This window comes from Schistocerca serialis, chromosome 6 (genome assembly GCF_023864345.2).
Source record: "Schistocerca serialis cubense isolate TAMUIC-IGC-003099 chromosome 6, iqSchSeri2.2, whole genome shotgun sequence".
NCBI classification, from domain to species: Eukaryota; Metazoa; Arthropoda; class Insecta; order Orthoptera; family Acrididae; genus Schistocerca; species Schistocerca serialis.
The window spans coordinates 135,134,618-135,149,132 of record NC_064643.1 but is presented as its reverse complement, the minus strand read 5'-3'; the positions used below and the strand labels follow the sequence as shown (position 1 = coordinate 135,149,132).

Genomic DNA, 14,515 nt, shown 5'->3' with positions numbered 1-14,515 from the left:
TCCGCCGACGTCGCTTGCGTCGTCGGGGCGAACGTTGCTTTCGAACGTGGACATCCGTATCCGAATGTGGGAGGCAATCCAGCGACGTATCACCTTCCGCTAGGAAAGCCGCGGTCGGGACAATGTTCGCGCCCACGTCCATCGCGTTCTGAATGTTATGTTGCGTCTGGAGTCCGTGGGACTGTTGCTGCTGTTGTTGCTGTGGAGGGGGCGACATATGGGTTGGCACCGAGGGTCCTTCCTCGTCCTCCCGTGGTACTTCTGGCGTCGATGGATGTGTCTGATCGCCCGTTTCGTTCTCAACTATGGTGCGCATCGTCGTCTGAGCGTACGTGAGGGGCAGGATTGTCGTCCCCGTCGGGGAAACGGGGTCTCCCACTGGTATCTGCGTAATTCTACGTTGTAAGCAGCTCGATCGAACATGGCCTTCCTGCCCACATCCGGAACAGGTACGCGGTTGACCGTCGTACATGATGACTGCACGACAGCCACCGATGTTCACATAGGACGGCACATGTTTCTTGAGCTCAAGTTTAATTTGGCGCACACCATTGTAGACCTTATACGTCGAGAAAGTTTGCCACTTTTCTGCAACGTGGCTGATAACATTGCCATATGGTCGGAAGGCGTCCTTGACAACTTCCTCTGGGACCTCGAAGGGGAGCTCAAAAACTCTTACAGTCCTTAGGCCCATGCCTGCATGATCCACCGTCACTGCACCGATATGCCCGTCAGAATGTTTGAATCGGAGAGAGTTCGAGTATTTAGAAACCACTGTTGTGCAGACCTCTGCACTGGTCATTTTAACATAAACCACGCTCGCCGTTATAGAAAAATGTATTCCGACGACAGTCGCCGGATCTAAACGTAGATCGTCGCGTATGAACTGTTCTATTTCATAGGCTCGAGGACGCGCGTGATCTGGTTGGAAAGTAATTTTGATCGTATCGTGGCGCCATGTGTGTGCCATAATCGGACTGAACTTGGAACAAATACAACTCGCGCCGCGAGAAGGTAAACACAAGCGAGCGCTCACGGTCGCGCACGGCGAGGCGCAGCGGACGTCCTCGCCCCACCGCAGCCGAAAGCAGACTGCGCGCTCGGCTACCCTGGCGGGTTGACAGATTCCATCACTATTTAGTAATAATTAGTGTTTATCAGGGCACTCAGCTAAGGTCCACATGTTAGGGCCACCCCTTTCCATCCGTTTCCTCTCGCACAATTCCTTCACATACACATGGAGTGTAGTGGCAGATTTGGAAACTGATAGGGAATATTCACTGCATTTCAGTGGCAAATCAGACTCACTAGAGCGTTAACCCCAGTGGCGACTTGCAACATTCAGTCAGTTGTAACAAACCAAGATACAGTATGCACAAAATTGTCCGCACATCAACAGCAAGCTATAAACTACCGCTACATGTGGTGAGAACCTATCATGATGCCACTTTCACGTCCATTATAGGCTACACGGCAGGTGTCCATGCTGAAGAGAGGCAAATCCTGCGACGTGCACAGAGGGTGTGTAGCTCACACTCACAGGAATCTTTGGCACCACGCCATCCTATGCTTTACATGTGATGTTCGGAATCTACTCAATATACATTAAGGTAAGATGTCGTGCAGCCACGTATTCGTTATGCAAGGGAACTTGGCGAAAGTCCAACAGATCATAGATCAAAGGGTAACAACCAAGGTCCAGCTCCTGAACTGGAAACCGAGCACATGGCAGAACGACTGGGGCTACAGTCAAATGGGGTAAAGAAAAATGGTTTAAATGGCTCTGAGCACTATGGGATTTAACATCTGAGGTCATCAGTCCCCTAGAACATAGAACTCCTTAAACCTAACTAACCTAAGGACATCACACACATCCATGCCCGAGGCAGGATTCGAACCTGCGACCGTAGCGGTCGCGCGGTTCCAGACTGAAGCGCCTAGAACCGCTCGGCCACACGTCCGTCCCGTGATAAAGAATTTACCAACTATTCCTGCGTATTCGAGAACGCTTACACCTTCGCGAAGTAAAACCCAGACAGGGCATGCATGGTACAATATCTAACGGGACACGGCGCATATCCAGGCGTGAAGAAGACAATTTTGCCAGATATGGCAGTTAAAAAATCCCTTCCATCCTGCACAGCATCATGATAGGGGCGTCAACGTGAATAACGAAGCTGTGGAAGATGTGAATGCGGGTGTTGCGTTACAGAATGTGCGTGCGCAACCAAGACCAGGAAAAACGCGCCACAAAAGGCAGAACCCAATGTACCACATCAGCCCCGCGTCAGCAGAGCATCTGGTTCCAGCTAGCCGACGGAGACTAGGAGATGGGCATTGGGGAGAAATGATAATACATGAAGTGTAATACTGTGCCGCAAACAGTCCCGACGTTTCCCCGAGACAGTTTTCAAACACACAAAAAATAAAGTAAAATGTGATGACTACGGCAGAACTAGAACAATAACATACTCTGACGCCAGTCCTGAGGCATCCACATTTACGTACAGACGAACTAATGTTTCATATCAGTCCACAGCCGTCTTCTTTAGAACCGACTTTGAAAGCGCTTTTACTATTAATATCGTGTGTAAAGTATTCATTCTTCTTATTACACTTTCATTTCACTTCTTTAGGCAATACAAAAGTATATAGCCTCTCAAGTAATATTGGTACTAACACAGAAAACATTTACAAATTCACGAAGCGCCAGAGAAACTGGTATAGGCATGCGTATTCAAATACAAAAAAATGTGTGTGAAATCTTATTGGACTTAACTGCTAAGGTCATCAGTCCCTAAGCTTACACACTACCGAACCTAAATTATCCCAAGGACAAACACACACACCCATGCCCGAGGGAGGACTCGAACCTCCGGCGGGAGCAGTCGCACAGTCCATTCAAATACAGAGATATATAAACATTCAGAATCCGGCGCTGCGGTCGGCAACGCCTATGTAAAACAAGTGTCTGGCGCAGTTGTTAGATCGGTTTCTGCTGATACAATGACAGTTTCTCAAGATATAAGTTGAAATCGGAAAAAGATCCTGCAAGAACGGGACCAACGACGACTGAAGAGAATCGTTCAACGTGACAGAAGTTCAACCCTTCCTCAAATTGCTGCAGATTTCAATGCTGGGACATCAAAAAGTGTCAACGTGCGAACCATTCAGCGAAACATCATCCATGTGGGAGCCGAAGGCCCACCAAAATGGCTCTGAGCACTATAGGACTTAACTTCTGAGGTCATCAGTCCCCTAGAACTTAGAACTACTTAAACCTAATCAACCTAAGGACATCACACACATCCATGCCCGAGGCAGGATTCGAACCTGCGACCGTAGTGGTCGCGCGGTTCCAGACTGTAGCGCCTAGAACCGCTCGGCCACTCCGGCCGGCAAAGGCCCACCCTTGATGACTGCAAGACACAAAGCTTTACGCCTCGCCTGGGCCCGTCCATTCAGACAATGGGCTGCTGATGACTGGAAACATATTACCTGATCGGACGGGTCTCGTTTCAAATTGTATCAAGCAGATGGACGTGTACGGGTGTGGAGACAACTTCATGAATCCATGAACCCTGCGTGTCAGGAGAGCACTGTTCAAGCTGGTGGAGGCTCTGTAGTGGTGTGGGGCGTGTGCAGTTGGAGTGATATGAGACACCTGATACGTCTAGATACGACTGACAGGTGACACGTACGTAAGCATCCTGTCTGATCACCTACATCCATTCAGGTCAATTGTGTATTCCGACGGACTTCGGCAATTCCAGCAGGACAATGCGACACCCCACACGTCCAGAATTGCTACAGAGTGGCTCCAGGAACACTCTTCTGAGTTAAAACACTTCCTCTAGCCTCCAAACTCCCCAGATATGAACATTATTGAGCATATGTGGGATGCCTTGCAACGTGCTGTTCAGGAGAGATCTCAACCCCCTCGTACTCTTACCAATTTATGGACGGCCCTGCAGGATTAATCGGGTCATTTCCCTCCAGCACTAATTCAGACATTAGTCGACTACCTGCCACATCGTGTTGCGACACTTCTCAGTCCTCGCGGGCCCTACACGATGTTAGGGAGGTGTTCCAGTTTCTTTGGCTCTTCAGTGTATACAGTGTGGTCCATTGATCGTGACCGGGCCAAATATCTCACGAAATGAGCGTCAAACGATAAAACTACATAGAAAAAACTTGTCTAGTTTAAAGGGGGAAACCAGATGGCGCTATGGTTGGCCCGCTAGATGGCGCTGCCATAGGTCAAACGGATATCAACTGCGTTGTTTTGTTTAAATAGGAACCCCCATTTTTATTACATATTCGTGTAGTACGTAAAGGAATATGAATGTAATAGTTGGACCACTTTTTTCGTTCTGTGATAGAGGGCGCTGTAATAGTCACAAACGTATAAGTACGTGGTATCATGTAACATTTCGACAGTGCGGACGGTATCTGCTTCGTGATACATTACCCGTGTTAAAATGGATCGTTTACCAATTCCGGAAAAGATCGATGTCGTGTTGATGTATGGCTAGTGTGATCAAAATGCCCAACGGTCGTGTGCTATGTATGCTGCTCGGTATCCTGGACGACATCATCCAAGTGTCCGGACCGTTCGCCGGATAGTTACGTTATTTAAGGAAACAGGAAGTGTTCAACCACATGTCAAACGTCAACCACGACCTGCAACAAATGATGATGCCGAACTAGGTGTTTTACCAGCTGTCGCGGCTAATCCGCACATCAGTAGCAGACAAACTGCGCGAGAATCGGGAATCTCAAAAACGTCGGTGTTGAGAATGCAACATCAACTTCGATTGCACCCTTACCATATTTCTATGCACCAGGAATTGAATGGCGACGACTTTGAACGTCGTGTACAGTTTTGCCACTGGGCACAAGAGAAATTACGGGACGATGACAGATTTTTTGCACGCGTTCTATTTTGCGACGAAGCGTCATTCATCAACAGCGGTAACGTAAACCGGCATAATACGCACTATTGGGCAACGGAAAATCCGCGATGGCTGCGACAAGTGTAACATCACCGACCTTGGTGCGTTAATGTATGGTGCGGCATTGTGGGAGGAAGGATAATTGGCCCTCATTTTATCGATGACAATCTGAATGGTGCAATGTATGCTGATTTCCTACGTAATGTTCTACCGATGTTACTACAAGATGTTTCACTGCATGACAGAATGGCGAAGTACTTCCAACATGATGGATGTCCGGCACATAGCGCACGTGCGGTTGAAGCGGTACTGAATAGCATATTCATGACAGGTGGATTGGTCGTCGAAGCATCATACCATGGCCCGCACGTTGACCGGGTCTGACGTCCCCAGATTTCTTTCTGTGGGGAAAGTTGGAGGATATTTGCTATCGTGATCCACCTACAACGCCTGACAACATGCGTCAGCGCATTGTCAATGCATGTGCGAAAATCACGGAAGGCGAACTACTCGCTCTTGAGAGGAATGTCGTTACACGTATTGCCAAATGCACTGAGGTTGACGGACAACATTTTGAGCATTTATTGCATTAATGTGGTATTTACAGGTAATCAAGCTGTAACAGCATGCGTTCTCAGAAATGGTAAGTTCACAAAAGTACATGTATCACATTGGAACAACCGAAATAAAATGTTCAAACGTACCTACGTTCTGTATTTTAATTTAAAAAACCTACCTGTTACCAACTGTTCGTCTAAAATTGTGAACCATATGTTTGTCACTATTACAGCGCCATCTATCACAAAGCGAAAAAAGTGGTCCAACAGAAACATTCATATTTTTTTACGTACTACACGAATATGTAATAAAAATGGGGGTTCCTATTTAAAAAAAAAGCGTTGTTGATATCCGTTTGACCTATGGCAGCGCCATCTAGCGGGCCAACCACAGCGCCATCTGGTTTCCCCCTTCAAGCTAGGTAAGTTTCAATCTTTGCAGTTTTTTCGTTTGACGCTTATTTGGTGAGATATTTGGCCCGGTCACGATCAGTGGACCACCCTATATATCCTGTGATGTTCGAATGTTCATTATTGTGTAAAAAGTCTGAAAGCAAATCGGTGATTTTTGCTAATGTTTGCTAATAACATTTCCCCCTTGTATATTACATATTTATTCATACTCGTATATTAATAAAATTTGTGTATAGAACACACGCATATTCGAATGTAATTTTGTGCCAACATCTTGAAGTAATCGCTTAAGTACTTTCGGAAATTTAAGATTCTGAACGAACGAACATTTACATTTTTTATATATATTACCACTATTATTCTTATTATTTCTGTTAGTCTATTACTGTGTTGAGATACAACTTTGTAATCAATCAGAAGTGTTAAAAAAACACTACCTATTATATGCAAGGAGGGGATAGCAATAAAATAAGTAAATAAATAAGTAAACTTGATAACAGAGCTGATTTGGTGACTGCTGAAGGGATGCAGGAAGTTCGCTACAATGTTGAAAGCATAGGAAGCGCTGTGCTGGCGTTCGTGACCAGGCTATAAAACGGCTTATTCCAGAAAGATACTGCAAGACCACTCGTTGGACGTAGCTCCTCAAGAGCCAGGACTAAGTGTATAAGAACATAAAGAAAGCTGATAGTCTGCGAACCGACTCGGCGCTCTGTCCAAAGCAACTAGACGCGCCTATGAATGTACACAGGAAATGGTGGTTAGCCTTCTAGTCAAGGTGCATCCATGCCATTACGGGTGAAATGTCAAGCACGCTCCGTCAGCTCTGCTGTCCTTCTCACACGATTTTACGGAAAATATTCATCAAAAAATTTGATTTTTACAGTATGTATGACAGACTGATGGTGAAGTGCCCGTCATCTCGCCAATGGTCATACTTATTGTCATATTCTCATTTAGTAAGGTGCTGAGATAAATTCGAAAAAGTTTGCGATGAGAAATATGGGTTGCTTTGATTTTGCGTTTGATGCGTATTACAGCACATGTTGCTGCCAAACGAATTTTAGCCAAGATATTGAATTTTTCTTTAGACTTAGGAGGAGGTCTCTGTCTGTCACCAGTTCCGAGAAATTGGATTTTGTGTAGCACGCGCGAGAATGAAATATTCATAACGTACCTCATATCTCCTAAACCGTTCGACAAATCGATACGAGATTTTGGCAAGTGATATCCTGCAAAGATGAGAGTATTTTGTTGCATGGTTAACATACAGAACTTTCTTATCTATGGCTATATAGCAGAGTCTACGACTTTTATTCTATTTTTTTCAATCCAGCACTTTAATTTTTTAAGGGTCTTCGACAGCTATTGAAAAGAGAATTTTCTAGTGTGAAAATGAAAGTGAAATTTCTTATTTTACAGCAAACCAACACAATGAGGTTTTCTATTGCTTGTTTAGTAAAACACTGTTTCAAGATTCTTTTGCAATAGGTATTGCAAGATGAGTCTGCAATTTATGCTGTGTTTTGGCAGCAAAAACAAAATTAAACGAGTCAAAAAAGAGAAATGTAGCTGCTCCTCATAATTGATAAAGCTTCTTCAAATGAGAAGTGGTTAACAATTCAGACAAAATAAATCACCAATTCTGCTGCACTTTTTGTGGAATTCTGTACCCCGCCGTATTTTCAATAGTGAACGAATGGAATAAAAATCATAGCCTCTGCTATATCGCCATAGATAAGGAAGTTAACTATATAGCAAAATACTCTCATCTTTGCGTGATATAGCATGCTAAAATCCCGTATCGATATTTCGAACGATTTAGGAGATACGGAGTTATGTCATAAATATTTCATTCTCGGGACAATGCGGTCCGAAGTGTACTTGCTACATAAAGTTCATTATCTTGACACTGAAGACAGATAAGGACCTCCTTCCAAGTCTGAAGGAAAAGTCGATATGTTAGCTAAAATTCATTCGTAGCAATACGCACGAAACGCGAAATCATAACGATCCACATTTTTCATCGCAAACTTTCTCGAATTTCGCGCAGTGACTTGCTTCTATGACAATATCACAATAAGCATGAACATTATCGACATTTCGGGAACTTCATCAAGAAGCTATAAGTAACTTGAAAATCTATTTTTTTATAGATTAGTTTCTGTAGAATTGTTTGAGAAAGGCTGCAGGGCGTGCGCCTAGGTTCTGACAGTGGAGCGCGTTGCCAGCCGGCGTGTCGAAAGCGGACAAGGAATGTCTCGTTCATTTCGGCTCGCCAGCAGGCGCCGGGCAGTGGTTTCTGACTCAGACCACCCTTTTATTAATTAACTTTTTATAAGTACCGGAGCCTTTCTTATAAAACCACTGACACTTTTGTAAGACAGAGACATCTAGTGGAACAATGAGGTACAAAAAGCATGTATGGGGTGCCATGGGAAGATGCGTACTTTCTTCCCAACCTCTAGCCAGCAATCTTCATTAAACGAAACAGAATGTGTGGCAAGAAATTACTTTTGATGATATCCAGGGACTGTTTGCTTCCATTCAGGAGTATAATCGTGGCTGTGGCCGTCAAACCTCATAATGATGGTGATCATTAACAGCAGTATCCGTTATGTGATGAACATTTTCACAAAGTTTGATAAGCACCTCACTAATGCTTCTGGTGTGAATTAATCCTTTGAGTAGAAGTGGTTTTTGCCTCAAACCACCATTTTATTAATAAATTTATTTTAGGTACCAGAGCGTTTCTCACGAAACCACCAGCGCTGTTGCAAGACAGACGTTTAGTGGTAGAATGAGGTACTTTTACAAATGTAGTGCATCACCGCCATAAATTACAGAATTCCAAGCAACAGTCGGCTAGGAGATTGTGCTATGTGATCTTAGGTGCCGGCTGCGGTGGCCGTGCGGTTCTAGGCGCTCCAGTCCGGAGCCGCGCTGCTGCTACGGTCGCAGGTTCGAATCCTGCCTCGGGCATGGGTGTGTGTGATGTCCTTAGGTTAGTTAGGTTTAAGTAGTTCTAAGTTCTAGGGGACTAATGACCATAGCAGTTGAGTCCCATAGTGCTCAGAGCCATTTGAGCCATATTTTTTGATCTTAGGAAACTCTGACATGTGTTTTTTGTTTGTAGTGTATCGAGAAGATCACTGATGGTGAAAAGTAAGTTCATCAGTAGTTGTTGAACGTTAGATTAGATTAGATTAGGTTAGATTAGTTTTTCTTTACATAGATCCGTGCTGAGGAGATCCTCGTGGATGTGGAACATGTCAATTTTTTTAACATGAAATAACAATACTAATAGTATGAATATATACAACACATCATTTGTTTCTATTAAAAAATTCGTCAATGGAGTAGAAGGAGTTGGCCACTAATAAGTCTTTCAGGCTCCTTTTACACTGATCTTCATTTGTAACTAATTTTTTTATGTTTGCTAGCAAATTATTGAAGATGAGTGTTCCTGAGTAGTGGACCCCTTTTTTAACTAAACTAAGTGCTTTTAAGTCCTTGTGCAGATTATTTTTGTTCCTGGTATTGTATGTATGAACTGAGCTGTTTGTTGGAAAAAGAGATACATTATTTAGGACAAATTTCATTAAGGAGTAAATATACTGAGAGGCAGTAGTTAGTATACCCAGTTCTTTGAAGAGGTTTCTACAGGACATAAACTTGGGTTTCTACTACTGCTTTTGTATGTCTATTCGAAATGAAACAAATGGGGCATTATGTACTTCTGATATGGTTTAAATGGCTCTGAGCACTATGCAACTTAACTTCTGAGGTCATCAGTCACCTAGAACTTAGAACTAATTAAACCTAACTAACCTAAGGACATCACACACATCGATGCCCGAGGCAGGATTCGAACCTGCGACCGTAGTGCTCGCTCGGTTCCAGACTGTAGCGCCTAGAACCGCACGGCCACTCCGGCCGGCGTACTTCTGATATAAAATGATTCAACTTTAGGATAATTTTTGCTTGCTAGCGATTATCAGTTCATGGGAGATACGAGAAGTGAGACTGTGTCTATGGAAAATGCCAAATTACTCTCAGATATATGACATAAAATGATAGCTGGTTGAAAATTATGGACCAGCAGTTCCAAAGTGAAACCACCTCCTTAAAACAATTTATTGTTTACTTTCTGAAAATCTCTTCTTGTATTCGTTGCTTACTACGATAATAAAGGTTAATTATGTGAAAAAATTTAAAGTTGTATATTTTTTTCATGTTTTTGGGACTCAAAGGTTTAATGTTGAAACGTGAGTGAAGCAGAAAAGTGTGTTGTCTACGAAATTCTTAAGACGGTCTCAGACATCATCCATTTTCGTAAAACGAGGATCATTTTAAGTTTAACTAACTAGTAGACTTACGGCGCGTATGGGTTTCCACTTTCAGAAAAACTGACGATTACAGTCAGAGGATTAAAGCAAAATAAATGTCACATCCTTAATGGATTTGCAATGCGGCACAGTTGCTAAAAAGCAAATATGTTACGACAAGGGCGATGCTAAATGGACTCAGCAAAATGATAACTGAGAGTAAAAGCTCAGCTGAAGTACTCACCGTTGAGGAAATCCAGCTTTGCTGCGTGTCGGCCGGCGCTTTCAGAGGTTGCGACCTGTTGCCTCTTGCGGTTCCCACGCCCTCTCACTTGTTGGCCAGACCTGCCTCACACCGCTGCAGCCCGAGTGGCACTATCACTCCTGCTGTTCCGCCAGCAGACCTGTTCGTATCCAGCAATGTGTGTGTTTGGCACTACGAACATCACAACCACGCAGTTTTCATAGCTGACGGCACTACTACAGTCATCGCCCTACCACCAAACAATTTTATGCACTACCTGTTATCCACTAGTAAATTTTCTTCGATAAATACGAGCGACAATGGCACATATCCACTGTACTGCTCTTTGCTAAAAAAAAAAAAAAAAAAAAAAAAAAAAAAAAAAAAAAAAAAAAAAAAAAAAAGAGAGACCAGGTCGCTTCCGGCGTTCTGAGCACTGTTTCAATTTTCCTGGATGTAGCGTCCTAATGAGGGACCAGAACTGTTCAATAATCCTGACGCACGAACGTGTCCTACGGAGCACATCATTGAGAGTCGAAGGATTCCGCAATCAGTGACAGGTTGTGGGAATCGGAAGACGTCCATTTACTCGGGCACATCCGCCCAGCTGCCGGCAAAGCGTACAGTTTCCTCAGGAATCTCGTCCCGGCGCTCGTTAAAATGTAAATGATACCCCGCAGAAAAACGCCTGTTGCAAGTCTGGTGGCTCATTCGACGCTACTCCCTTAAGCAGTTGTTCGCTTCCAAAAACGAAGACCGCGCTTCCCAGGAAGAAAAAGCACGGCTTGCTGTCCGAACGATTAAGTCCGCTGCCGAACCTCCCGCGTCGCTGCAGTTTAATTGCCGTCCGTTACATGAGACGTCTATACTGCCGTCGCATGTCGGGGCTTCTTGTAGAGGTCCACGGCTGTAATGGATTCCCCCCTACTGTGCAATAAGTTTTTACAAAAGCCAGCTCTGTCTGTGGGTTCCAGTATACCATTAAGTTACAAGCAGGGCAGCTGATAGAATGGTGAAGTACGGCGAAGTGTCCGGAATCCTGCGACGAGATAGGTAAGAAGGAGTAATCGAGCATTCGCCAATAGTGGCCGTTTGTTTTGCTTCGACGAAGAATGTAGCTAGTTGTCTTACACTGAGGTTTACGCGCTTGACGTCAAATACTTTCCGACGGGAAGTAGTCTGAATGTCAGATGTACTTCTACGCTGGAAAGATCATGGTTTTTTTAAAAACGTCTGTGAATGTGTTTTAATACTCGGATGATTCCTGTTATGGACTACGCTGCAATTCAAGCCGATACCGTCATAGGGTCAGTATGAATTGCATAATAAGCACGCTGAACGCTTGGAACGGTAGGAGTAAAATATTCACAAGAACAGCGACACGTAGAAAATAGTACATGTTATGAGGTATTCTACTGGTACTGCCTACGACAGCGTTGGTATTTCCTGTCTTATTTGAGAAAAAGTCACTACGTCATTTTACCAATGTTTATCATGCCAAAATCCGTTTATCTACACACTCAGATTATTGGAACTGGTCTATTTAGACTGAGAAGCTAAGTTGAAAACACATCTACTGATGCGCCACTTTCTCGTAAGATTGTATTTGCAACAACAAAATTTTATCTTCTGTACGAATAGATGAAGCCTTCTATAGAAATTCCTCCGAATTATTCCAGTGTTTCACCGTCGGAATTCAGTATAACTGGAATGTTCCTTAGAGACGAAGTAGATAATAACAAACGTTATTCTTAGCACTTTTAAGTCTGTTAGTATCTTTGTTTGATGACAGTGTACGGTGGCACGCAGTGCACAGTTACTGGAACGCTACTGTCGTAGAAACTGCACTGTCTCCTCAGTAGACGCTATCGCGATTGCCGGCAAGTTTTCAGAAGAGTAGCGATATGCACAATGTAGTTCGCGTGAGATAGTTTCCACTGTTACTGTCTGCGGGAGCATGAAATTTGCGCTATCTTATTTGAAAGCAACCCACCAGGTCGTTGTACGAAACTCAAGGTTAGAAGCCGATACTTTTATTCCTGTTGTATTCACTGGTGACGATCGACTGTACTGACAATTCCGATGTCACACACATACATCGAAATCACTCCTGCTGAGCCGAAGATTGTCCACTGTGAGCTTAGTTTGACAAAAAATGACAGTTTTTCTACTGTAGTGATAAACTTCGATATTAGCAATTTATGGTGACAGCATACCTGCCGCGATGCCACTTCCAGGGTAGGATCGGTTTGAAACGGCTAGTTTGTATCTTGGCTATGTGGAGGTACCACTTTTTAGAGAACTTCTTACTACTGATAGCACAGCGTCGATGATATCTCAAATGTAATTGTACGTAAAGCTATATTCTATGCACCATTCACGAGTATTTTTATATGCACGCGAAGACCACGAATGATAATGGTTATGCGGTGTCGCGAGAACGTAGCCACACTATTGCAGAGTCCGTAACTATTGCACTGGGAACTCAATAAAAGTGGAGAGTGCCGTAGACGTGAGCGGTGGAACACTGGCGTGCACGGAGTTTGTCACTGTCGGTGTGTAGAGCAGTGTATAAGTTACTGTCTTATTTGACGGCGAGTTACTCCCTGTACCAAAGTCAGTCGTCAGAAATGGAGTTTTATACATACTGTGAGTACTGCATGCAAGTGCACCCAACTGTCGAACACGAATGCTCCGAAAGCTACATAATAGGCGGCCAGTGAAGCCAGTGTTATTCTGTAAACAACAGCAGTGTTTTAACTAGTGTCTATAGAGGTACCACTCGCCAGAAACGACTGCACTGTAAAGTCACTGAACGGTGTAACACCGGCGTGTACCTGCCTCACTTGAGAGTGAATTACTGAGTCACTGTGCCATAAACAGTCACCTTAGACACATTTCACACACACTGCGGGTACTGTTTGCAATGCCGCTGATTTAACAAACACTGGAGCGATGAAAACTACGGGCCAGGCGGGCGGTGAAGGCAGTTTGAGGAATGATTCCGTAAACAATACCACGGCAGCACTCGTCACTTCACTGTCTGCAGTGGGTGGCAGATGCCGATGCTCAGAATGAAGTACAGAACACGTGCGATACAGAGGCGTAGCATTGGATGCGGACCCGGGACCGCGGCGCGGGCGAACTCTGCGCTTACGCGGCGACAGCGGCGGCAGGTAACAGCAGGTGCCGGATGGACGTCCGCGCGGCTCGGCGTCGCGACGGGCACTGAGCCTCCTCCAGCACGGCCGCCTCCAGCTCCAGCTCCGGCGGTCCCACGCGCAGCTACTGTATACCTGTCTGACGCCCGGCAACGCAGCAGCAGATTAGGCCGCCTCTCTGCTTTCACGCGCCGGCGGGCGCCGAAGCGCGGTGCACCTTGTCGCACCCACACCGCCCTGCAGTGCTATCGCTCTCCGGGCGACGCTGCAGTCCACGGGCAGACAATAACTTTAACAGTGCAGGCGGCCTCTAGCAGTGACGGCGCGCTGGCTCGTACAGCCGGTTCGTTTCCCGCTGCGGCTCCAGCGGTAGCACTTCAGGATATGTTGAACTAGGAATGGACGGTGTATGTCAGCGCATAAAGAACACACGATCTAAACTATCGATGTATCGAACTGGAGTACACTATTGTTAACCATGGAGGTGGATTAAGGGGAGACGGCGCTACAGACTTACGCTGTACGTTGTTTTGAAGCCAGTGGGCGGGGCGTACCGCCATTTTGGAACCCCCAAAACATTAGCATACGAGTGTTTACAATTCCTTCTTGTTCGTTATCTCTGTCGTGTGCACGCGATATTTATTTTATATAGTAAATGTTACACTGTTTTTATATTAAAAAACTAGAAACCCGCCTCGATTGCGAAGGCCGGCCGCGGTGGTCTCGCGGTTCTAGGCGCGCAGTCCGGAACCGTGCGACTGCTACGGTCGCAGGTTCGAATCCTGCCTCGGGCATGGATGTTTGTGATGTCCTTAGGTTAGTTAGGTTCAAGTAGTTCTAAGTTCTAGGGGGACTA

At 44.9% G+C, this 14,515-nt stretch overlaps 1 protein-coding gene across 1 annotated transcript; it reads left to right on the top strand.

The window, feature by feature from the left end:
- The first annotated feature begins 13,572 nt into the window (after positions 1-13,572).
- LOC126484692 (uncharacterized) lies at positions 13,573-14,055 on the top strand. Its single transcript, XM_050108287.1, has one exon. It carries the CDS (start codon positions 13,573-13,575, stop codon positions 14,053-14,055), a length of 483 nt encoding a protein of 160 aa, XP_049964244.1.
- The last annotated feature ends 460 nt before the right edge of the window (positions 14,056-14,515 follow it).

Bases quoted from the DNA above. Each gene is read 5' to 3' on its own strand.
- LOC126484692 (XM_050108287.1), top strand. From the start codon at position 13,573: ATGAAGTACAGAACACGTGCGATACAGAGGCGTAGCATTGGATGCGGA.